The sequence below is a fragment of the Arvicola amphibius genome, chromosome 6 (assembly GCF_903992535.2).
Source record: "Arvicola amphibius chromosome 6, mArvAmp1.2, whole genome shotgun sequence".
NCBI classification, from domain to species: Eukaryota; Metazoa; Chordata; class Mammalia; order Rodentia; family Cricetidae; genus Arvicola; species Arvicola amphibius.
Genome location: NC_052052.2, coordinates 101560874 through 101584899, shown reverse-complemented (window position 1 = coordinate 101584899; position 24026 = coordinate 101560874). Strand labels below are relative to the sequence as shown.

The window sequence follows — 24026 nt, the reverse complement described above, 5'->3', positions numbered from 1 at the left end:
TACCTCCTTGCTAGAATCCATGACTTGGCTTCTGAGGACAGAGTTTGAAGCCAGAGCTATCACACTTAAATTCTGTGCAACCCAAGTGAATTGGCCAACTGAGGCAGTGTGCATTGATCCCTGAGCTCATGTGGGGTGTCCCTTTTGATGGTATCTGGGTGTGCTAAGCCCCATAACAGGAAAAAAGCAGGTGGATAAGCATTAGAGGGACCTCTCCTTCAGTGCTGCTGAGAGATGTCTAAACCGAGGGTAAAAACTACACCAGGACAAAATCCTTTGTAGTAGAAGTGGCATTCCCTTTGTCAGAGTTCATATCTGATGTAGAAAAAGCAATTAAGGAGAGAAGTGCACTTTGTAGATAAGGCCAGGGAGTGGAGAGCACCTTGCAAGACCCCTAAGGTACGAGACAGATCTGGAGCAGTTAGCATGGGACTCCTTACTCACCAACCACCTACAGATCAGTCCAGTTGGGAATGACCCCCTAAGAAATTTGAGGTGCATTCCGGGTGCCCAAAATGACAATTTGAAAAGCATACTTCTCTGCAAGTGGCTGAAACACAAAGTTAGAGCTTTCGCCCTGTGAACATCAGGAAATGCAGACATTTAGCATGTTTCCAAACGCAACCTCTCCCAGGGTTAGCATCATCTGCTGCCTCCCCTGACGAGTGACGTCATTGTGAGTGTAGATGTGCTTCACTCTGCTGCTGTGAGCTGGGAAACTCTGTCCGTGGCTTAGGAGGAGCAGAGCCAGAGCATCCCGAGCCATCTGGGTGCCCGTGTGAAGATTTACTCCATTAGTTTTTTGAGACATGACCAGCTCACAAATCCTGTCAGTCTGAGTCGTTAGGCTTTGGTTCCCTAACAGGCAGTGGTGCGGGCAAATTTATAACGGCAGCTGCCTTGGCGAAACCATTGCTTTGTAAGCCTCGTGCACGTGTGTATGAAGTTGGGCTGAGTGTGACAGGAGATTAACCGTTATGCCTTAGCTTAAGTATATGTAATCCTGACAGGGCATGCAGGCCCAGGGGAGAATGTTTTCTGTTTCATTTGAGTGACCCAGTTTAGGTCATCTCTCATACAAAAGCCGAGTATTTTCCTTGGGTGGACTCTTGTCTTTTTTTTCTTTCTGCAAAGGGAATTGTCTTGCAAGTCTGTTGTATTTAGTTCCTTTCGTCTCTGCTTTTACAGGAAGGAGAAGCTGAAGGAGCAGTGAAGGAAATAAAGAACAGTCCTGTACCTACAAGACCAGACTACGTCAACATGTAAGTGATAGAACTCTAGAGTTGTCAGGGGCACAGAAGGGGCAACCGCGTCACTTTGAACCTGTCATTGGAAGTCAGGCATCATGGACTGAAGAAAAGTAACATTTTTTTGAGGCAGGGTCTTCCCCCGGTTTAAACCTGCAACCACTCTGCCTCAGCTTACCACAGCTAATGCTCATTTTCAGTGGCATTTAATGTTGCAGCTCAAACTAGCAGGGAATGAAAACAATGTCTGCTGCCTTTTTGAGGCTAACAAGTGCTGACCCTCTGTTGCAGAGCTGTTTCCTCTCTATTAGAAATGTAAGCAAATTCCTCGCTATCCTAAATGTAAACAAATTTCTCCTCAATCAAAAAGATGAATTCCTAGTCAGAAGTCCTGTGTTTGCTCATCTGTTTGTCAGAGCTACTCGAAGTAAACAGGCTGCCCAGCTTCCTTAAATGGGATGTACCATTTCTCTTCCTGTTCTTCCCTGATTATAATAAGCCACAGTAGCCAATATTGGTTACTGAGGCAAAGGCTGTGATAGCTTTTGATCACTGGGACACTTCTTGAAAGTGCCCCAGGTCTTTTTCCTTAACTTACTATTAGGGTGTATGTACATGATGAGGAGAGAACATGCTACAGTACACATGTGGAGGCACACATGTGCACACAGTTTATAGAAACATGTTCTCTCCACTGTGTGGGTTCTGGGGATCAAGCTCGGGCCATCAGACTTGATGGCAATATCTTTACCTACTGAGCCATCTCGTCAACCTCAAAAATGTCCGGGAACTTACCTAGGCAATCTCAAATCTGCCTTTCCCAAGCAGGTTCTAGGGAACAGACACATACTGAGGGGGAGGGGCGGCCTTTGAGCAGAGGCGGCAGAAGATCTAGGCACTGAACTTGGTTCTTGAAGGCAATATTTCCCAAAGCTGGTGGTCCACTGATCCTCTGTGTGTGTGCACACAACATCAGTCCATGTGCTTGTCAGTTTGCTCAGAATTCCTGTGTTTCTTACCTCACAGACTTTTAAAACCATTTTTCTATCACTTGATAAATATGCCTAGAGAATGACACAAAAAAAGTAGCAACATTTTTTTGTCCATCCTATGTTTCTCATGTGACGGAGAATGTAATAATACAACAGTTTTCCACCAGAGTAATTGCTATAGGTGAATGTTATTACTGGCTTTTTTGAGGGGGGGTTAAAATGCAACTTTCCCCAAATTGCTAATTTTAATATCAAGACTTTCCTGGAAGTAGAGGGAAGGAAGAAAACTGTGTTTGTAATTTTTAAGCCACTTCCTCTTCATTTATTTCCATATGCAAAGGCTCCTTCCTCTTTCAGACCAATGCCTCTTACTTTTTATGAGTGTGGTAAGGGATCTGGTATTGGTTTCTAGGCTCGGAGTTCCAGCTCTGGAGTCTTTAATCCTGGCTGTTAGCTATGTGAGCCTAGCAGATGGCTGAAAGACTAGCTGCCATCCCTGCCATCTTCCCCACCACTCTGAACATCCTGTCACTGGGTGATGGTAACAGTTGCTTGTTTTTGACTGTCTCTTGATCAGGTAACATTTGACATTAGTGTCTCCATGCCTCTGTTTTGTGTGAAACCAAAACCAGAAAGGCTTTTCTTGACTTGACTAACAGAGATGATAGTCTCTGCCAAGATGGAGTGGGCAGTGGCCTGAATAGTTAATCTGCAGTCCACTCTGAAACCAAATCTCTGGGGATCACCGTACCTCTAGCCACTGTGGATACAGTAACTCTGGAGTGAGTGCTCACTTTATGAGGTTGGCTTCCTTGAAGCATTGTGTTAGTTTCCACAGCCTTCCCAGCATGCAAAGAAGAATTAAATAGTGTCCACAGGATCAGCTATGCTTGGGGCAGTTAAGAATTAATTGGAGGAAGTTGGTTTCAGCTGTGTTGGACTTCTCTGTTCTTATTCTTGATATTTTTGTTGAGATTAAAACCTTTTTAACTTCCATACTGAATATGGTGGTGATGTCTCATTAGGACCAGCTCTGCAGAAGATGCCAGGACATGTGTAGAGTTTGAGGAATTAACTGTGAGCCAACTCCTGCTCTGCCTAAGGGAAGGAAACCAAAAGGTGGAGAGACTTGAATTCGCCCTCAGAGAAGCCAAAGAAAGGTATGAACTATTAATATGAAAGATTAATGGCTTTAGTAAAACACAAATAAGAAAACATGAGGATCACCCTTTAAAGTGTACATTCCAAGGCTTTAGTCACATGACCGTACGCCCATTACCACAATATAATCTTAGACCATTTCCCCCATATAAAGAGTCAGTTTCCCTCAGCATTCACTACCCGCTTCCCCCAGTAACCAGCTCTCTGTCTTTGGAGATCTCTGTGCCCTGGACTAATACAGCACTGGTCTTCTGTGACTGACTTCTTCCACTCAGCGTAGTGTTGAGCTTCATCTACAACACTGTGTATGCCGGTACTCTGTTTCTTAATGCTGATGAATAACAAAATAGAAGATGTGTAAGCTTGGCAGCTGGCTAATCATATATTCCTAATCTTCTTCCTGCTTTCAAACGAAGCAAACAAAAACACAGCTTTCTCCCTAGATACTGGAAGATATAGATAGCTCTTTAGAGGGGCACACCCAACCCTGAGTACCCTGGAAAGGTCCCTTTTTTGATGACATTGATCTTCTCTCTTGTGACCCAGATGCCTCTCAGTATTTAACAGGGCAAGCCAGTAAGTAGTTGTAAAGATTCATATTCTCTGCATGGTACCAGGATAGTGGGTGTTTCTCAGACACAGCAGGACTAAAGCCAACACACATCATGGACACATGGTCACCCAGCCTGGTTTGCACACACTGAAACTGGTTATGGCACAAACACATTACAAGACCAACCCTGTGTTTTTCTGAAATAAGCAGGCCAGCTTTCAGCCTTTCTCCCCGGTCACTGGAAACAGGGATACAGGTGTTCTACATTTAAGTTTAAGGAAAATATAATTTTAGGTGATATATGGGAGGAAGGAATAGTAGTAGGTTTGCCTTTTTGTCTTCTTTGGGGTGTATACAGCTTTTGTGGTTCATGTCATTTGTAGGGCTTTTTATTTTTGTCTTTTCTCTGTCATTTTGGTTTTGTTTATTTATTATTTGGGATTTTGTTGTTGTTTCAGTTTTTTTTTTTTTATTTTTGAGACAAGATCTCACTATGTAGCCCTGGCTGGCCTGGACCATGCTGCAATAGACCCTGCTGAGCTCACACAGATCCACCTGCCTTGGCTCCTGAGTGCTGAGGCTAAAGTGTGTACCACCACAACTGACTTTTCTAAATAAGTCAGTAAGGAGAAAGAAGTTCTTAGGAAATGTAGCCCCTGTTTAAATAGCAAGGGAAAGATGACTCAAAGTGAATATTTGCCCCCCAGAAAATTAAGATAACTTGTAATCCAAATATAGATTAGAACCTGGGTCACATATGAACGGTACTACGGTGTTAATAAGCCCACCTTCTGCCTGTGCCATCTGGCACCTCTTCCATGGAACAGACCGAATAGGCCTAGCCAGAGAGGAGACATCACTGCATACCAATTAAGGTGGACAGCTTGTAACCCAAAAATGACAGACAGAGAGCTGTTCTACAGACTCCCGTGGAGAAGCAGTGCTTTGACCAGCCCCTCCACCCACACTATTCCTGCTTCCTGGTCACTGTCAGCCCATCTGCTTGGTCTTTTTGGTAACTGCCTTCATGGATAAGGTTTAAATTGTTATTTTCTTTGAAGGTTTTAAATATAACATATTGACCTCTAAATGTGGATGAGGAAGATTTAGCCATCTTGCACAACTATCATCAACACAGTACATGCATTTCTGGGCGTTCTCTACTTCCTGTTCCCAGCTGAAATCGATAATTTTAAGCACTAGTCACATGACTACCCAGTGTTCACATTACTGAGCATTTAGGCATATGTACACAGTGTACATGTGTGCTCACAGTCGAGCCATGCTCTATGTAACGATCATTTTTCCCTCTTACACTTTTTATATCTCAGTGCAAAATCAGTCATTTATACTTTTGCTTAATGCCTTGGTCTGTTCTCTGCTCCTTTAACAGAATGGGTTATAAACTGTGGAGGTATATTCAGCCTACAGTTCTGGAAGCTTTCAACAGAAAACAGTCAAGTTTTTATCCAAGCCTTTTGTTAGGAACCCGCTGGAGAGATGACTGCTCTAGCTAGGGCAGGGTTGTTATAGTGTCATGGCAACTAAGTGTCAACATAAAAGGCTGGAGACAAGGCTCAGCAGTCAAGAGAATATACTGCTCTTATAGAGGACCTAAGTTTGGTCCCCAGCACCCACAACTGCTTGTAACTCCAGAGGATCTATCTGATGCCCTCTCCTGACCTCTGTATTCATATGCACACACACACACACACACACACACACACACACACAATTTCTCTGAATCTTATGTTAATTGTTGCTTCCTTTTTCTGACAGATTTTTCTATGTACCTATCCCAGTCCGCTGTGGTATAAACTTAAATGGGATCATATTACATATTTCCTTATAAACTATGTTTTTATTCATTTTTTAAAAATATCCTCTACCCCCCCAAAATTTCATCTTGAGTTTTGGAGGTGGTGTTCTAACTGTAGCTCCAAGTTTTCCCAATCTCTTAATTACATTTCTACTGACTTACTGAGAAAGAATATTAGAGAAGGCTATTTTCTGAGATCTGCCTATCCTTCTGTCTTTATACTTCACCAACGGTTTGGCTAAATAGGGAACTCTAGGCTGATTGTTTTCCATGTGAACTTTGAAACACATTCCTTTATTGTACTTCTGGTTTTACTGCTGAGAAACCCATTGCCTTTGATTCTGACTCTTTTTGTATGGAACCTTTTGGTGCTGTTTTTCCTCTCCCCTGCAGGGTCTGAAATTTGATGCCTGTTTTAGTTGGAAGCTGTTTTTCACTAAGTTTTATTCTCCTAATTCCTGATCTTCTGTCCTTACAAAGCAGTCTCTATTGATGTAGGGATTTTGTCCTAACCTGGTCCTTTTTCACTTATAAAAGAACCTGCTATCATCTCTTATTTTTATATAGGACTAATCATGTGATTTTCTTAACCTGTGTTCCTCTATGTTATCTGTGTTCTCTTGCTCACTCTCAGATCTGACCAATGTCCATCATTTTAGAATGGATTTGTTTAATTTTTAGTGGGTACAAATAATGCCTTGGGTCTCTAGAGATATTAATGATAATCTCTCCTTTACACTGATTTGTTCTGTTTTCAGAGCATAATATGTTTTATTTCAAGGTTTTCCTCAAATGTCTAGTGATCTTGGCTGCTTAGATTTAGCAAGGAGGAGAATTGAAAGCTACTTGAAGCTTTGGGAAGACTCAGCTCTGGGATTTTCTTGGTGAGGCTGTCTCTGAAACCTTAAAATGTTTTGCCTGTCCCTAGTCCAATTCTCCAGAGAATGCCTCCCATCTCTTACTTAGATAATATCTTTCTAGATGGCAGGGTTCTTGGCATGAAAAGGAGAGGGCCAGGGCTTCATTTGTCTAATGTAAATTCCCTTCCTTTAGGTAGGAAACTCAGTCCCTCAACTGTGCTAAACATCTCTGAATCCTGAGCCCCCTTATTTTATCATTTCCAGTTGCCTTTATTTATCCATTCTGTGGATACACACAATATCCTCAATTCCCAAACCATAAAGAGGTTTCAGCAGTACGACACAGGTAACTTCTTGGCTCTCCCTATTCTTGGTTTAGGGTCCAGCTTTCTTAGAACACTAACCCTGCCCTACTCGTTCTGTACAGGAACATTTATTGTTGCTGCTGCTGTCTTTTCGTTCCTGTAGGCTTGTGTTCGTTTGAAAGTTACATTTGTAGGCTCTGTAATGGGAGAAGGATTTCATGTATCTACGGAACCTACTATGTGTGTGTACTTAAGCACAGGAGATTGAAGCCAGGGACACAGGCATGCTAGGCAATCTACCACATCCCTCACTCTTTTTTTTACTTTTTGCTTTGATTCGGGGTCCTCTGAAGTTGCCAAGGCTGGCCTTGAACAGCAATTGTTAGGTCACCCAGGCAGCCTCTGAACTTCTGCTTTCTCACCTCAGATTCCCCAGGAGCGGAGATTACAGACCTGTACTGACATGGCAGCCAGTCTGCCACCTTCACCTGCAGTCTCTTGGCTTCATCTGTGCTGAGACAGCTGTGTTGTGTGTGTACTCATCCTCAGTCCAGCAGTTCTCCCAATGCTAGGATAAAGAACAAGGCCACTGCTAAGGAGGCAAATGTAAAGAGACTGAAAACCCCTCTCTTCTCCAGGCTTTGAGAGCGCTCACTGGAGTGCTTCTACAATGCTTACCCTCTTGCAGAAAGTCAAACTTTTCTACATTCTGTTATTGTTGTTTTTCAGAATTTCAGAGTTTGAAAAGAAAGCAAATAACCGTTCTGAGATTGAGACCCAGACAGAAGGGAGCAGAGAAGAAGAGGGTGAAGAGGACAAAGACCCAGAAAGTGTGGGTATAACACTACTACGAAACTATCACACCCCCACTGGTGATGTAGCTGTGAGTTCAAGCCTTACATTGTGCTGTTTACTCTAGAAATGGAATCTTTCTGTTTGTTACTGAATATTTTCTATTTTTTTTTTCATTTCCTAATCCTGGGTTTGAACTCCATATCAATCACAGTAAGATGTATTCCAATCTGTACTACATGAAACATGCATATCTTTTAATGATGTTACCCCCTAAATCCTTAAGCCAACAAGTCCAGCCCTTGAAAAAGACATTTTGACTATGTTTTGATGAGATCCTTTGTGGACATGATTCTAAAACTTTTAGAATTGGAAGATCTTGCTTCTATCTTAGCACTGGTAGGAACAAGGAAGTTGGCATGAAAAAAAATGTTCCTGAATATATATATTCAGCGTTGTAAGGTAACTCAGAGATATGCCTTTGAGCCTGAAGAGTCTAAAGCTTAGGAATAGTTCCCAAAGCTAGGAAGTTACGGTACTCACAGCAGTCCTTAAGAGAGAAACATAAAAGGATCCTTTTGTTCACTGTGTTCATCAATACACATACGCATGACACATACACACTCACACACACACACACACACACTATTTGCTACTTCCTTTCCTTTTTTCCCGGGGGAGGGGGACAGGGCAGGGAACGACAGCATCTTACTCTGCAGCCATGGCTAAGCTCTGATGTGCTATGTAGCCCTGGAGAGGAACTCTTGGGTGCTCCTGACTCAGGTGTGCTAGGATTGCAGGTGTGCACCACCTTATCTGACTCTGAGTCCCTACTTTAAGGCAATGGAGAACATTTCGAAGTCTGACACAATGGTGCACACCCCTATGATCCCAGTGCCTGGCAGGCTGAGGCAGGTGGATTTCAAGTTTAAGGGCAGCTTATACTCCAGAGCAGGTTCCAAACCAGCGTGGCTACAAAAGGAAAAGAAAGGAGGAAGGCAGTGGGGCAGAGGGCTGGGTGGAGAGGGAACACAGTGAACGTAGATGAAGAGAGTTCTTGTGCGGAACAGCACACAGTTGACAGAAATGAACCAACAGTTATGGGAAAGTATTGACGTCTCTAAGCTGTCCTGAAACTCGTGCACAGATTGACAACAGGCAGAATTCCAGGAAAAGAGCAGTAAAACAGAAATAATTACATGAACTAGAAGCAGAAGTAGGCAAGGCAGTAGGGTCCGAGTCTGTCCCCAGATAAATAAGATTGCACTTTGACATCTCTGTGACCTGTGATTCCTGAAGCATGATTAGGGTGGGGTTTAATAGCAAGTCCATTATCACGCATGCTCAGACTGATAGTTGCTCTACAGGGAAATAGAAGCATACCCAGAAGACTGCTCTTCCCACAAGGAAGGCACTTGAGGAGGTTTTGCCCAAATTAAATCTGTTTGGGGTATCAGTCAGTGTTAGCTGGATGCTAGTGGTGCGGGCTGTTTCTCACACATGGTTCATGTCCACTCTGATGGTTCTTATGTGAATGTCTGGCATTGTCTATGTGACAGGTTGGAAGCGAAGTGGAAATACTGAAGGTTCGAGTGACATCTCTGTTTAAGGAGCTTCAAGAGGCGCACACGAAACTCAGTGAGGCTGAGCTAATGAAGAAGAGACTTCAAGAAAAGTAATAACTCGGTTCATTTTATTGCATGATTTATGAAACATGCTACTATATCAAAATGGTTTTGTTACTGTATTCCTGACCTATCTGAAATATGGTTCAGAAAAAAAAAAGAGTTTTGTTGTTGGTGTAGAAGTCTGAAGCCATGGTTGTCCCCTGGGTCATGAGGACACAGGAGGGCTCGGGTTGTGCTGTGAAGACCACCAGCCCATGTGACCCTTGTACAGAGCTGTGGGTTGATAAGCAAGCAAAAGATGTGTGGGATGAGCATAGAATCGGGTGGGGTTGTTCAGAAAAGGCCCATCCCAATCAACCGTTTCAGTCATTAAAACTGGCATAGTTAGTGATGATTCAGCCCTTGCTTGTTTTTCTTGATTTAAGGAACTATCTGATGGCTGCGCATTTAGCTGATGGCTTGGAGTGCTTGCCTAGCATGGCCAAGGCCCTGTCTAACACCCAATACTGAGGGAGGCCTAGGAGTAAGAGAGCTGCCCAAGCCAGGAATAGTGGCACAATACTTCAGTCTCAGCACTGAGAGGCCAGAAGCTTGGTAGTTTGAGGCCAGCCTAAACTAAATAGTGTAAAACGGGGTGAGGGACTCAATGAGCAGACACTTGCCACCAGACCTGACAACCTGAGTTCCTTAGTTCCATCCCCAGGACCCACAAGATGGAAGGGCAGAACTGATTCCCCCAAATTGTCCTTTGATTTCCACTTGCACACCCCAACACATACACACAAAGCAGACAAGTAAATAAAAATGTTAAAGAGGTGTTAGCCAAAGCTAGCAAACCACGTTAAACCAAGTTGATGTCACACTGGTCAAGCAATTTATCCTCCCCGAACCTCAGTTTTGTCAAACTTCATATGATATACATATATTGTGATATTTAATGTATTGTGAGATATTTAATGTGCTTGGCATTAACACACTGCACATAGTTATCATTTATTTGGTTTTACTATTATTCTGTTCAAGTTCTCTCTCTCATCTCTAAGAGAAACTCAGGAACTTTCCTTCCCTCTTACAGAATCCTTGTCAGAAATCTAAGTCTTTGTGACAGACACACTTTTTAAACTCTGGAAGGTACCCAGGGATTTCAGTATGAGCTGCTCCTAAGTCAGCTACCACTTGACTGGGGTTTAAAAAAATCACCATGTCTCATTAAGAAGCAAGGAAGAAGGAAGCGGAACAAAAAGCGAGTAGGAAGCAAAGAATAAAGTATTTTACTTGCCTCCATGAATCCTGTAGCCCTAACACACTCTGGATTTTAAGTCCTTTGGGGATTTGCGCAGAAGCCACGGGAGTGGCAAAGCTTGTTTTCTCCTCATGAAATATTCGTCTTTTCAGGTGCCAGGCTCTGGAGAGGAAAAACTCGGCCACCCCATCAGAGCTGACGGAGAAGCAGGAGCTCGTGTACAGCAACAAGAAGCTAGAGCTGCAGGTGGAGAGCATGCGCGCGGAAATCAAGATGGAGCAAGCCAAGACAGAGGAAGAAAAGTCAGTGCGGGCTGGGGGTAGCAGAGATTCCTCTGCTCGAGCTTTCAAGGCTTCTGGGGAAGCAAGAGCAAGCGTTTCTGTGACATTTCTCTCATGATTCCATTTTTAATGTATTTTAATAGATCCAGGTTAGCCACTCTGCAGTCAACACACAACAAGCTTCTTCAAGAACATAATAATGCACTGAAAACAATTGAGGAGCTAACCAAAAAACAGGTATTTATAGAGAAAAAAATAAACTTCCATAGTCTGGTGGATGGAAACCATCGAACATTTTATCTACAAAAATAAATAAGTAAATAAATGCATGACCCCTCAACTCAGTCTGTTTTCAGAAATGGTTTTGCAGTTGATCAGTTATGTCATAATCATTGTAGCTTTTCATGCTTGTGTATGGAGATGGTGCTGATGCTTACCAGGCAGGGCATGGCTTTTCCTGTTTCTCAGGGTTTGTTTGGAGGAGAGCTGAGAGCCTGGGCTCCTGTGTGAACAGTGTGCAGGGAGACAGGTGGCTATGGCCATCTGCTGAATGAAATTATGCAAGGGCATCTTGCCTGCTGGCAGTGAACTTGAAAGCCTGGATTTGCAGCATTTAATCTAAATTAATAACAATGCCCAGCATGATATAAAATTTACAGGCCATGAAGTCTGTGAATTAAGTCTTTCAATTTATATCCTTATAAAAAAAAAATGTTTGTTACCACCCCCTCCTTCCCTTCTTTTATCCCTCCTCCCCTCTTTCATTCCTATAGTGGGGATTAAACCTACAGCCTCCTACAGGCTATGTTCTACTATTGAGCTACTTCTCATCCTCCGCCCTTCACCTCTTACAGAGTCACAGAGTTACCTGAGCAGATCTTGAACTTGCAATCCTACTGCCTCAGTCTCCTGAGTAGCTAAGATTTCAGGCATATATATGGTTTTCTATCTTTTCATTTTCTGTGTGTGTGTGTGTGTGTGTGTGTGTGTGTGTGTGTGTGTCTCCATATTCACTCCATATTCATACTGGTGTATACATGTAGAGGCCAGAGTCGATGTTTGCTATTTTTTGAGACAGTTCACCTTAGTTTTGAGTGTCTTTCTTATTGAACCAGAAGCTCACCAATTGACTAGGCTGGCTGACCAGCACTAAGGTTGCAGATAAGAGTCACCATCACGTCTAGCAGAGGCTCTGGACTCAGGACCTCACGCACGTAGCAGGCACTCTACGGACTGGATAACCGCCCAGCCCTTTCTATTTCATTAAACAAACAAACAAACAAAAAAGAGCTAGGCATGGTAGGGCACACCTTTAATCCCAGTACTTGGGAGGCAAAGACAGGTAGATCTCTGTAAGTTTGAGGCCAACCTGATCTACAAGGCAAGTTTCCGGACAGCCAGGGCTGTTAACACAGAGAAACCCTCTCTCGAAACAAAAACAAAAACAAAACAAAACAACAAAAAAAGACTATTATAACCTAATAGCTTTTAAAAAGAATTTATTTATCTAGATAATGAGTCTCTATATAGCCTTGACTAGCCTGGAACTCACTGTGTAGACTAGGCTGGCCTTGAATTCAGAGTTCTGCCTGTCCCTGCCTCCTGAGTGCTGGGATTAAAGGTATGAGCCATAATGTCCAGCAAGGACCTAATCCCTTTTAAATATAAACGTGTTTACAAAGTTAAAGTAACAAGATAAACAACAGTATCCATGCCTGAGGAGCTCATCAGAGTAGGGCTTCTTGTTATTGTGTATTTGACAGTTATCTGATGTTTGATATATGCTAAAGATCTGAATTCATATACTGTGAACAATGCTACATTCAAGGTTACCTTTTTATTTTATTATTATTCATTTATTTATTTTTAATTAAAAATTTCCACCTCCTCCCCTCCTCCCACTTCTCTCTCTCTCCCACCTCCCCTTCCCCCTCCCTCTCCAGTCCAAAGAGCAGTCAGGGTTCCCTGCCCTGTGGGAAGTCCAAGGTCCTCCCCCCTTCATCCAGATCTAGGAAGGTGAGGATCCAAACAGGCTAGGCTCCCACAAAGCCAGTACATGCAGTAGAATCAAAACCCAATGCCATTGTCCTTGGCTTCTCAGTCAGCCCTCCTTGTCCGCCACGTTCAGAGAGTCCGGTTTGATCACATGTTCCATCAGACCCAGTCCAGCTGGCCTTGGTGAGCTCCCATTAGATCAGCCCCACCGTCTCAGTGGGTGGGCGCACAGGGTTACCTTTTAAGAAATTGTTTTAAATGAGGAAGTGATTACTTACAAGTCACAAGTGACTACAACTTCCTGAACGAATTGTCACTGCTAGGTAACACTAGAGCTGACGGTTTTTAAGTGTAAACCTTTCTCTTTTCCTAAAGTAGGCTGCATCGTCTCAGAGCCATTTCTAGAATGAAGTTGTATTTTTTTTTCAGGCAGAAAAAGTGGACAAGATGATGCTGCAAGAACTTTATGAAAAGCTGGATCTGGCAGAGCGGGCTTTGGCATCCAAGCAGCTTCAGATGGACGAGATGAAACAGACCATTGCTAAGCAGGAGGAGGACCTGGAAACCATGGCTGTCCTCAGGGCTCAGGTAAAACATGGTCTAGAGCATGAGCCCTGATCAGAAGACCCAGTGTTAGCTCCCAGAACCCATGTCAGGCAGCTCAAAACCCCTTGCAACTCCAGTGCAGAGAACACAACACCTTCTTCTGACCTCTATAGGTACTGCACACACGTGTGCATGCATGCATGTGAACACATGAGCACACACATACAAAAATAGTATTTTTTAAAAAAAAAAAAAAAACAAAGAAACCTTTGCACCAGGTGCAGTGGTGCATTCTGCAATCTTAGCACCCAGAAGGCAGGACATGTGACACAAACCCATGACTACAAGTTTGAAGTGAACCTGGTCTGCATATGGAGTGCCAAGCCACCCAGGACTACATAACGAGATATTGTCTCAAAATACAAGACAAAAGAATGCAAAACAAGATTTAAAACTGCTATTCAAACAATGTTCAGATCACTTTCATTCACTATGAAATGGGTTGCTCCATGTTATAATTTGAGAACAATGAAATCATTGCCATAATGTATTAGTTATCTACTTTGTTAAATAGCAAATCATCCCCAGAGCATAGCAGCTCGAAAATAAGCAAACATTTGTTGTCTCACGTACAGATTCTATAGGTGAAAATCCAGGAGCAGCCCAGCAATTGAGGGAGGCACTTTGGCTCAGAGTCTCTCATGAGGCTGCACTAAAAATGGACTTGGCAGGCCATTTCCAAGATGACAGTCACATGCCTGTCAGGAGCCCTCCCTGTGTGGACCTCCCCAGAGGCCTGCTCATTGCATGACAGCTGACCTCAAAGCACATGATCCAGAAGAGAGCAAGGCATGAGCCACAGTACCCTTATCAGCTGGTTTCAGAATCCACTAACCACCCCTTCTGTAGCATCCTGAGTTACACAGGCTGGCCCCGTTGTGGGAGGAGACCACAGAAGAATTTCAGTACCAGGACATAAAGATCACTGGAGCCACAGTGGAGGCTGGTGACCACAGGTGCAGAGAAAATGGCTTAATTATGGAGAGTTCAGGGAAAATAAGACTTCTGTCTAGGTTCAAACACTGATGTAACTAAACAAATGTCTTTTTCAGACAGTCTTGCCATGTAGCCCAGGCTAGGCTAGAACTCAACATCCTCTTGCCTCGACCTCTGCAACACTGAGATCACAGGCTAAGACTGGGGACTATTAAGTTCATTTGAAAAATGATGGCGAATTTGAATTTCCAGGATTTTTTAAAGTCAGGGTTTTGCTGTATAGCCCAGGATTTGTTACATAGACCTGAATAGAGACATGATTCTTCTGCCTCCATCCCAAGTGCTGTTCTGAGGACTTTTGATGAGCTGAAATGAGCAACCAACATAAGACCTCACATGTCTGGAGTTCAACAGATACTATTGATTGATTGATTGATTGATTGATTGATTGATTGATTTAAAATTTAGCTTAAGACTAACATTCTGGGAAAACATTTACTATCTGTTTTTCCTGAATACTATTTTGCTGAATTAGTGATGCATGCATTCCTTAACTCATTTGTTTCAGTTCAGTTTGGTGGCTCTCAGTGTTTAAAGCACCCACATGCACACAACTTATATCTACTGTTTAATGGCATTGTAAAGCCACGGTTTAGTACAGCAGGTGGCAGCAGAAGGCTCTGTGTCATTCCCAAATCATGTCCACCCGTGCAGCACTGACCCTGACCTCAGACAGGGTCATCACTGAATCCATGCTCATCTCCATGGTAACTTACTTACCTTTTCCTCTAACAGATGGAGGTGTACTGCTCAGATTTTCATGCTGAGAGAGCAGCAAGAGAGAAGATTCATGAAGAAAAGGAGCAGCTGGCCCTGCAGCTGGCGATTTTGCTGAAAGAGAACAATGACTTTGAGGATGAAGGCAGGTAAGATAAAGCAGGAGGAGACGTGGCAGACAGGTCGGCGCTCACAGAGGTCCGCTGGAGAACCCATGTCCTCACTCGCTTCAGGGAAGCTCTCCCTACACCTTATCTGTTCGTGTTTCACACAGTTTAGCTCAGAGCAAAGCTTACAGGAGCCTGTAGGAACCTGGCCAACCCCCTTACTTTGAAATAAGCTCTAAGAATAACATTCTGTATCCCAGTGTCTTACCCAGCCTTAAATTATCTGTTTTCAAATTCTGACTTTAAAACCTTTTTCTTTTTGGTTTTTTGAGACAGGGTTTCTCTGTTGTAGTTTTGGAGCCTGTCCTGGAACTTGCTCTGTAGACCAGGCTGGCTTCGAACTCACAGAGATCCTCCTGCCTCTGCCTTCCAAGTGCTGAGATTAAAGGCATGCGCCACCACCGCCCAGCAAAAACTTATTTTTTTCCTTTGTTTGTTTGTTTTGAGGCAGGTCACACCCTGTAACCCAGACTGGTCTAGAACTTGCTGTGTACTATGTGCTGACCTCAGACTTGTCCTCCTGCCTCACTCTCTAGAGTGCTACTGAAGATCAGGCATACACCAAATGTCTGGCTTACTGGGAGAGGTTTTAAAATATGTTAACATAGAAAATTAAATAACACAGGTGGTATATGTACCATTCTAAATGAACTGCTTATTTCATTTGCTTCAAGTATTTTTTAAAATTCTCTTTAAACAACTTTTATTACATTCATTTTTGCGTGGGCTATGGATGCTTGCCACAGTTTGTATGTGGAGGTCAGAGAGCAACTTGCAGAAGTCAGGTCTCTTCTTCCTCCACGTGGGTCCCAAGGACTGAACTCAGGCTGTCAGCAGTGCCTCTGCCAGCTCAGCATCTCACCAGCCCCAGGAACAAAGGGAGGTGTAGCCAGAGCTGAAGTCTCTCATTTTCCCATCCTTCAGTGTACCCTCCCTCGCTTACTCTGTAAAACCAGGGATTTGGTGAGTAGCCACACCATCCGCATTATACTTTTACATGTAAATATGCACACAAGTCCCTGCATGGTATTTTTGGCCTAAGTTTTAAGATTTATTTATGTGTATGAGTGTTTTGTCTGCATATTTCTATGTGCCCCACACAGGTGCCTGATGCTAGCAGAAGTCAGAAGAGGATATCCAGTCCCCTGAGCTGGCATTATCGATAGTTGTGAGCCACTGTGTGGGCTAGAGTCTAAGTGCTCTTAACTGCTCAGCCATCTTTCCAGCTCCCAATATGGTGTTCTTTAAGGAAGATAATATTAATTCTGTCTGTGTTTCAGTTACAAAATGATCATTATATCTACTGTTCTGCAATTTTATTTATATCATGTCATTGTGAACTTTTGATGAAGATTTAATTCTTTTTTTCTTTTTCCTTTTTTTTTCTTTTTGTTTTAGAAAATGTGGGTTTTGTTTGTTTTGGTTTTTCAAGACAGGATTTCTCTGTGTATACTTGGCTGTCTTGGAACTTGTTCTCTAGATGAGGCTGATCTCGAACTCACAGAGATCTGCCTGCCTCTGCCCCCCGCCCCCACTGCTGGGATTAAAGTTGTGCACCACCACTGCCTTGTGAGGTTTTTTAGGGGGGTTGTTGGTTCTTTTTCTTTTAGCAAGTGAAATAATTTCTTATATTTAATTGCCATGTAATATTTTGATCCAGAAGTATACCACTTTTCTCTCATCCACTTTGCTATCAATAAAGAGTTCGGCTATTTCCTGATTTTATAAAGGCCTGCTTAGTCTTTTTATCATATTCTGTCCTGGTAGTAGTAGCAGTTAAGAATCAAGTTAGAGGGGCTGGAGAGATGGCTCAGTGATTAAGAGCACTAACTGTTCTTCCAGAGGACCCAGGTTCAATTCTCAGCACCCACATGGCAGCTCACACCTGTCTGTAGCCTCAGTTTCAGGGGAACCAAAACCTTCACAAGGACATACATGCAGGCAAAATACCAACTGTCATATTTAAAAAAAAAAAAAAAAAAGAATCAAGTTACAGCCAGGTAGTGATGGCACCAACCTAGAGTCAGGCAGATCTCTGAGTTCCAAGACAGCTGGGACTATACAGATAAAACCTGTCTCATAAATAAATAAATGAGAAAGGGAGGGAGGGAGGGAGGGAGGGAGGGAGGGAGGGAGGGAGGGAGGGAGGGAGGGAGGGAGGGAGGGAGAGAGAATATATCAGCTTAGTCCTGAGTTCAGGGTGGTACAGTTTTGTTCCATAGCACTGGTGGATAACCCAGGGCCTTGTGTATGCTAGGCAAGCACTCTGCCACTAAAGTCACCCTCAGGTCAACTCTGGTTCTTATGAACTTCAGCTTTGTTTTTTGACTCCTTTCCCACCCTCACAATTCTGTTGGCTGTTAATGGTGTCCTGTTGCAAGGTTATAGTGCATCACGAGTAGTGTTGCTTTTGATCCCAGTAGGCAATCCTTGATGGAAATGCAGAGCCGGCATGGGGCAAGATCCAGTGATTCTGACCAGCAAGCTTACCTCCTTCAAAGAGGTGAGTCACCGATGTGCTAGGTTTTCAAGGGAAAACCTCATTACATTGTATAGAATGGATCCCAAATCAAACTAATCAAAATACAGCACCTCTTATTCCCCCAGAATTCCAGTCTCCAATACCCTCTCATTTCAGCCCAGCCTCTTCACCAACAGTGCACAGTGCACTGTTCACTGATCTGAGTCACCTCTTCAACTCATTCGGAGCCTCTATGTGCATTTACTTAGAAATTGAACCCAGATGCTCATGAAATGCTAGACAAGTCAAGGTCAAAATGCATGGTGCTAGATTTACTATGCAGGTAACAATGTTCTGTAGTTTATAGTAAATTATCAAAAGGGAAGTGTTATCCTTGATTCTATATAGGAAAAAAATAAATTCAAAGACATAGCATAACTAGGAAAAAAGTTAATGGCAATGCTCTACCAATAAGATGTCATCTTAAATGTGACAGACATAAAAATGATTAAGTATTAGGCCATCCCAAGTATCTTTCACATTCTGTCCAGCTTTTGTTGCTGTTGCTGTTGCTGTGATAACATATCCCTGACAAGAAGCTACTTAGGGGAGGGTTTATCTCAACTCGCCTTTCCAGGTAGGCTATCATCCACCATTGCAGGGAAGTGAGGCCATAGGAACGTGAAACAGTCACACCGCAACCACAGTCAGGAGCAGAGAAGAGTTCATGCACGCATGCCTAGAACTCCACTAGCTCTCTCCATGCTTACCTAACTCAGGACCCAAACCCCAGGAATGGTGCTCCACACAGTGGGTTTCTCAGCTAATCAACAGACTCAAGACAGGCCCCACAGGCCATTGATCTAGACAGTCCCTCACTCTTCCCAGGTGACTCTTGATTATGGCAGGATGACAGTGAAAACTAGCCATCACACACAGCTGATCACTTCTGTAGTACGGCAGTGTCTTCACCAGCAGCAAAACATTAGCATACAGAGCAACCCGGATAGTGAATCTGGGGCAATCTCTCTGGAGGTCATTTCATATTTCCTCTCTGTCTGTCCCTCCCTCCTTCCCATGCCCCCAACAAAGCCTGTTTATAGGAAAATAAGTTAAAAATAAGTTTAGTAGCCAAGTGTGATTTATGCCTGAAATCCTAGTTCTTGGGAGACAGAGACAGGAAGATTGAGAACTTCAGGCCAGCCTGGGCTATTCTTTCTCAAAGAAAACAAAATAAAACTAAGATTAATAAACATATATGAAAGGAACACAGTGAAGCCCACTGTTCTGAATATTTAATATAAATTGATAAAGGAGCTATAGAGATGGCTCAGCAGCTAAGAATACTTGTTGGTCTTTCAGAGGACCCAAGTTCAGTTCCCAGCACCCACTTCAGGCCATCAAAACTGCCTGTTAGTTACTACAGCGTTAGGGGGTCTGACTCCCTCTTCTAGTCTCTGCAAGCACCTGAACACACACAGCACACATACTAACACACATGAATAAAAAATAATAGAATGAGCCGGGCGGTGGTGGCGCACACCTTTAATCCCAGCACTCGGGAGGCAGAGGCAGGCGGATCTCTGAGTTCGAGGCCAGCCTGGTCTACAAGAGCTAGCTCCAGGTCAGGCTCTAGAAACTACAGGGAAACCCTATCTCGAAAAACCAAAAAAAAAAAATAATAATAATAGAATGAATATTTTACATATCTGTGTATATAGTAATTAAAAATAAAATCCTAAGTCACAAAATAAATCCAAACAATAAACATATGCATCCATGGAACAGGCACAGAGGAGATAAATAGCACACAGTCTGACATAAATGTTAGCCTCGGGCACTTTCAGCATCAGGAAGAAAGGCTCACCTTCTCAAAAAGTTAGGTTGGAGTATGGCAAAGAAAGACACTAGAAGTCAACCTGTGGCCTCCACACATGTACGCACAGGTTAGCATTCCCATACACATATGTGCTTACAAACATCTATACCCCCCACAACCCACAGTGATAATGAGCTAGCTTAACATGCCTGAGGCCCTAGTTTGACCCTCGGTATTGCAAATAAAGCAATAAAATCTATAATAAAATAAAGCAATAAAATAAATAATAAAATAGTCAATAAAATAAATCAATAAAAATGTTCTGAATTTGCTTACCATAAGCCATCTAATAGCCTTTTATATCATAAATTCAAGTAATGTGCTTTGAAGCAGACATATATTAAAGGTCATTTTCTTTGTCCTACTCCAAAAATGATGCTTTGCGTGCTGAACCAATTACTAGTCTAGACTCGAAAGAGCCAAAAATGTGGTCCATAGAAGTCGGGTCAGAGAAATGCCCTGGAAGCAGAAACACTTTTCAACATAATTGGCAAATTTTTTTGATCCATGATCTACTTAGAGTTGGGATACATTTCAAATACATTTTGTGAAGAACATCATGGCAGTGGGAACATGTGGAGAGGAGGCTGTTCATATGGTGGTGGACTGGAAGTAGAAACAAGAGGGCAGGGGCAGGGTACCCGAGAGCCCCAACACCATGCAGTGACCTACTTCCTTCAGATAAGCAACACCTTCTACAGGTCCCTTTCTCACCTGCCAGAGTGCTGCCATCCGAGGACCAGTATAAGAGCCTCTGGAGAGGTGCTTCATCCCCATATAACAAGGCCTTGCTGAGAGCCAGGAGCCCTCTTCTCAAATCTGCTGAACCTCTGTGCCTGAGGCTGTGCCTACTGCTTTCCACCTGGCTTCCCCACCTCACTGATATCCCAGCAGAGAGTGGTACTTCCGCACATCCTGGAGGGTTCACCATCTACTGAATAAAGGAGATTGTTGTCCGCTTCTGAGAATGGGCGTGTCCTTCCAAGACACTTTATTTTCTTTCTAGTCTCATACATCTCTTACTCTTGTGGATTTAATTCTTAATAGAATGTGTCTTGCCCTATACCTGGAACTGAAACTATGTTTTCACAGACCTTGAATTTGAGATGCAGCTTAAATAAGTTACCATTTCTAGATTTCTCTGTACTTGTCATCATAATTTCCTCTAATGACCAAGAAGTATACATTTGTATCCAACAGAGACTGATTGCTAAGTTTGACAGATGCTCACATTAACCGTCTGCTACTAAATTCAGCCCACAGTGGTCTTAGATGGAACTGATGGCACATGTTGCTTCTTGTTTATTCCCAGGAGCCGAGGACATGAGCTGGAGACAGCAGCAGCCACGGAGTCTTCCGATTCACTCTTGCCCCAAATGTGGAGAAGTTCTGCCGGACATCGACACGCTACAGATCCATGTCATGGACTGCATCATTTGAGTGTTGTTTCTACTCCCCAAAACTGTTGGTAAATGCCAGATTTTCTCCTCCAAGACATGGACTTCTGTCTTATTTGTTGTCACACAAATCTTTTTGCCACATTATCCTTATTTCAGGAGAAAGAAAATGTACCCATCCTAAGGAGAGCATCTTCTGGACTGACAGGAATCTAGTAGTAGATTCTAGTTACCGCCCTTCCAGTAGGAGATGGGTATTTTTATGTTTACTCCTAAGACTTACTGAGAGAGTCAGCCAGAATGCCGTGTGTTTCGAATGACATATGTTAAGAATCTTTATGAGGCAGGAAGATGAAATGGTCAGGAAACGTGTCTGGACTGTTTTTCTAGGCAAGTCTTCACCTGCAGGTGTTTTGTTGTTTGATGTGTAATTATTTGGCTCTGAGCATTGTGAGCTTTCTATTGCTGTCAGGCCAGATGAGGGCTGGGAATGTGGCTCAGGAGTGGAGTGCTGTCCTACAGCTGGACAGTGTGATGATACTGTCGGTCTGTTTGTGCTGGAGGCACATGGGCCAGTACAGCACACCATTTAACTTTAAACAGAACAGCTATTTCCTTCCCAGATAAAGTAGAAGCTTACAAACATCAGTTATTACAAAATAAAATTTCACTACAAGTCTGTTCCATGGCTCATATACAGCCAGGATATTGTAGTATGTATATTCTGTATTAAGCTCATTTAACTTAATATAACCTCAACACTGAGATGCTTTATTCATAGTAAACAGGAGCAGGTCCTTCTCATAGAGGGCCAGTACATGTTCAGATGAGATCCCTGCTAAGCTGGTGAACAGAGTCAGGCATGGTGGTGCAGAGCACACCTGCAATTCCAGCACATGGGAAACTGAGACCAGAGATCACCAGCTCATGGCCAACCAGGACTACACAGAATAAACAGGGATTCGCCATGTTTTCTGTTTAAAAGGCTAGCAAGAGCCAAACAAGTCATTAAAGTGAACAGTATCAACTCCTAAAACATTTAAGAGAAAATGAGAAGGTCTGCTTTGTTTCTGTTCACCATAAGACCACTGGTTAAATACACACGTGTGTGTATTTAAATAGAATCAAAACAGTTGATTCATTGCAAAGGAACTTAATGTCCAAGTTACAGTTATCTCCATGCCTAAACTCCAAGACAATACAACGCTATACTGGTTCAGCAGTAGGTAGGTTTGATTCCCCCACTTGCACCCTAAGGGACAATGTTTGTTAATGACATTTCTAAAATGACTGACATTTTTTCTCTTCTTATATTTTCTGGTACAAATTTATTTCCTATTTTATACTGGATAAAGTAGATTGCTATAGCATCCCAGATAGAGGAGGAAATCTTTCTCAATGAAGCTACTGGGAAAATCCTTTCATTTTGTTCAAGTATAGTTATCTGATAAATCCAAACTGTGAAATGAGAACTCAGTGGTCTTAATGAGACTATGGCCGTGACATTTGTTTGATCATGAAGAGGATTACAAATGAAGGCAAGTTCAAATGAAGACAATTAGAGGGCTGTCTATATACCATCTTCATAGCAGCATTTTCTGCAGTAGCTAGAATACAGCGCAACCTAGGTGCCATTCACCTAGACAAAGAAAATGCGATATACATATATACTGAAGTAGCAGTCAGCCTTTCAAAAGAAGGGACTCATCACTTTAACAGAGATAAGCCTGGAAGACATCATGTGACGTGAAATAAGATAGTCATAAATACCACATGACCTCACTTGTATGTGAACTCTGAAAAATGAACTCATAGATGTTGAGAGCTGAGAGGGCTAGTGGCACATGAGGGAAGGTGTGGGAGGGAGAGCAGATGCTGATCTAAGGGTACGACATCTCAGGAGGGATGAGCTGTAGTGATCTACTGTACAGAATAGTGACTGCAGTAATTTGTATATTAAGGCTGTGTGGTTTTAAGGGAATTGCCAGTTTAGTAAACAACTTGTAAATGGTGTGTGTGTGTTATCTGATTTATTTAATCTACTATGCATTCTAAGACCTTGTTCCATGTTACCAGTTAGGAGCTTTGTACATGTTATTTTCTTTCTTTTCTTGTTTTGGTTTTTTTGAGATCAGCTCTCACCATGTAGCCTTGACTGTCCTGGAACTCACTATGTAGACCAGACTGGCTTCAAACTCACAAAGAGTCACTTGCCTCCTTCCTGGGTGCTAGAACTAAAACACCATGCCTGGCTTATGCATGGTATCTTTATGCCTGAAGAGTTATGCACAAGTGTTAATAGCATGACTATCAGCATGTGTTAATCAGACTTTCATGGCTGTGACAAAATATCTGACAGAAAACTGAAAAGGAAGAAAGCTTTCTTTTGGCTCAGTGTTCCAGAGGTTTTTGACATTTCCTGCAAGGGAAGGTGTGGTGGAACTGAGCAGCTCACACCATGGGAGGCCAGGGAGCAGAGAGAGATGCCTGATCCCACTGGGGTCCTCACAGGCAAGGTAGTGCTGCTTATGTTGAGTGCCAGCCTATCCCTCTCTGGAAACTCAGGGGAAAGCTGCTAATCTCTGCGGTACTTAGCAATCCAGTCAAGCTGGTAATCAAAATTACTATCATATTACTCTCCTAGCAAATCCCCCCGGCTGCCAGGCTTGCACGACAAGCACATTACCCACTTAGCCAGCTCCCCAGCCACATATCCTTATTAACATTGTTTTCTTATTTTCTTCTTTCTTTTTTCTGATATGGCCATCTTAACAGATGAGATAATATATCACTGTCATTTGGCTTTGTGTTTATCCAGTGATGAGTTATTCTAAGCCTTCTTTATACCTGTTGGCCACTTGTAAGTCTTTAGAGACATGTCTCCTCCAGTCCTTTGCCCATTTTAAAATTGCATTATCTGGTTTTGT

The 24026-nt window shown here is 42.8% G+C and overlaps 1 protein-coding gene across 1 annotated transcript in view; it reads left to right on the top strand.

Moving 5' to 3' along the window:
• Optn (optineurin) overlaps nt 1-23112 on the top strand; it is a 31320-nt gene extending 8208 nt beyond the window's left edge. Inside the window, 10 exon segments of the mRNA XM_038333776.1 lie at nt 1189-1262; nt 3265-3399; nt 7667-7769; nt 9289-9404; nt 10753-10902; nt 11025-11118; nt 13306-13464; nt 15214-15344; nt 17783-17865; nt 21015-23112. Of these exon segments, the coding sequence (XP_038189704.1) occupies nt 1189-1262; nt 3265-3399; nt 7667-7769; nt 9289-9404; nt 10753-10902; nt 11025-11118; nt 13306-13464; nt 15214-15344; nt 17783-17865; nt 21015-21142 (1173 nt within the window). The 3' untranslated portion in view covers nt 21143-23112.
• The last annotated feature ends 914 nt before the right edge of the window (nt 23113-24026 follow it).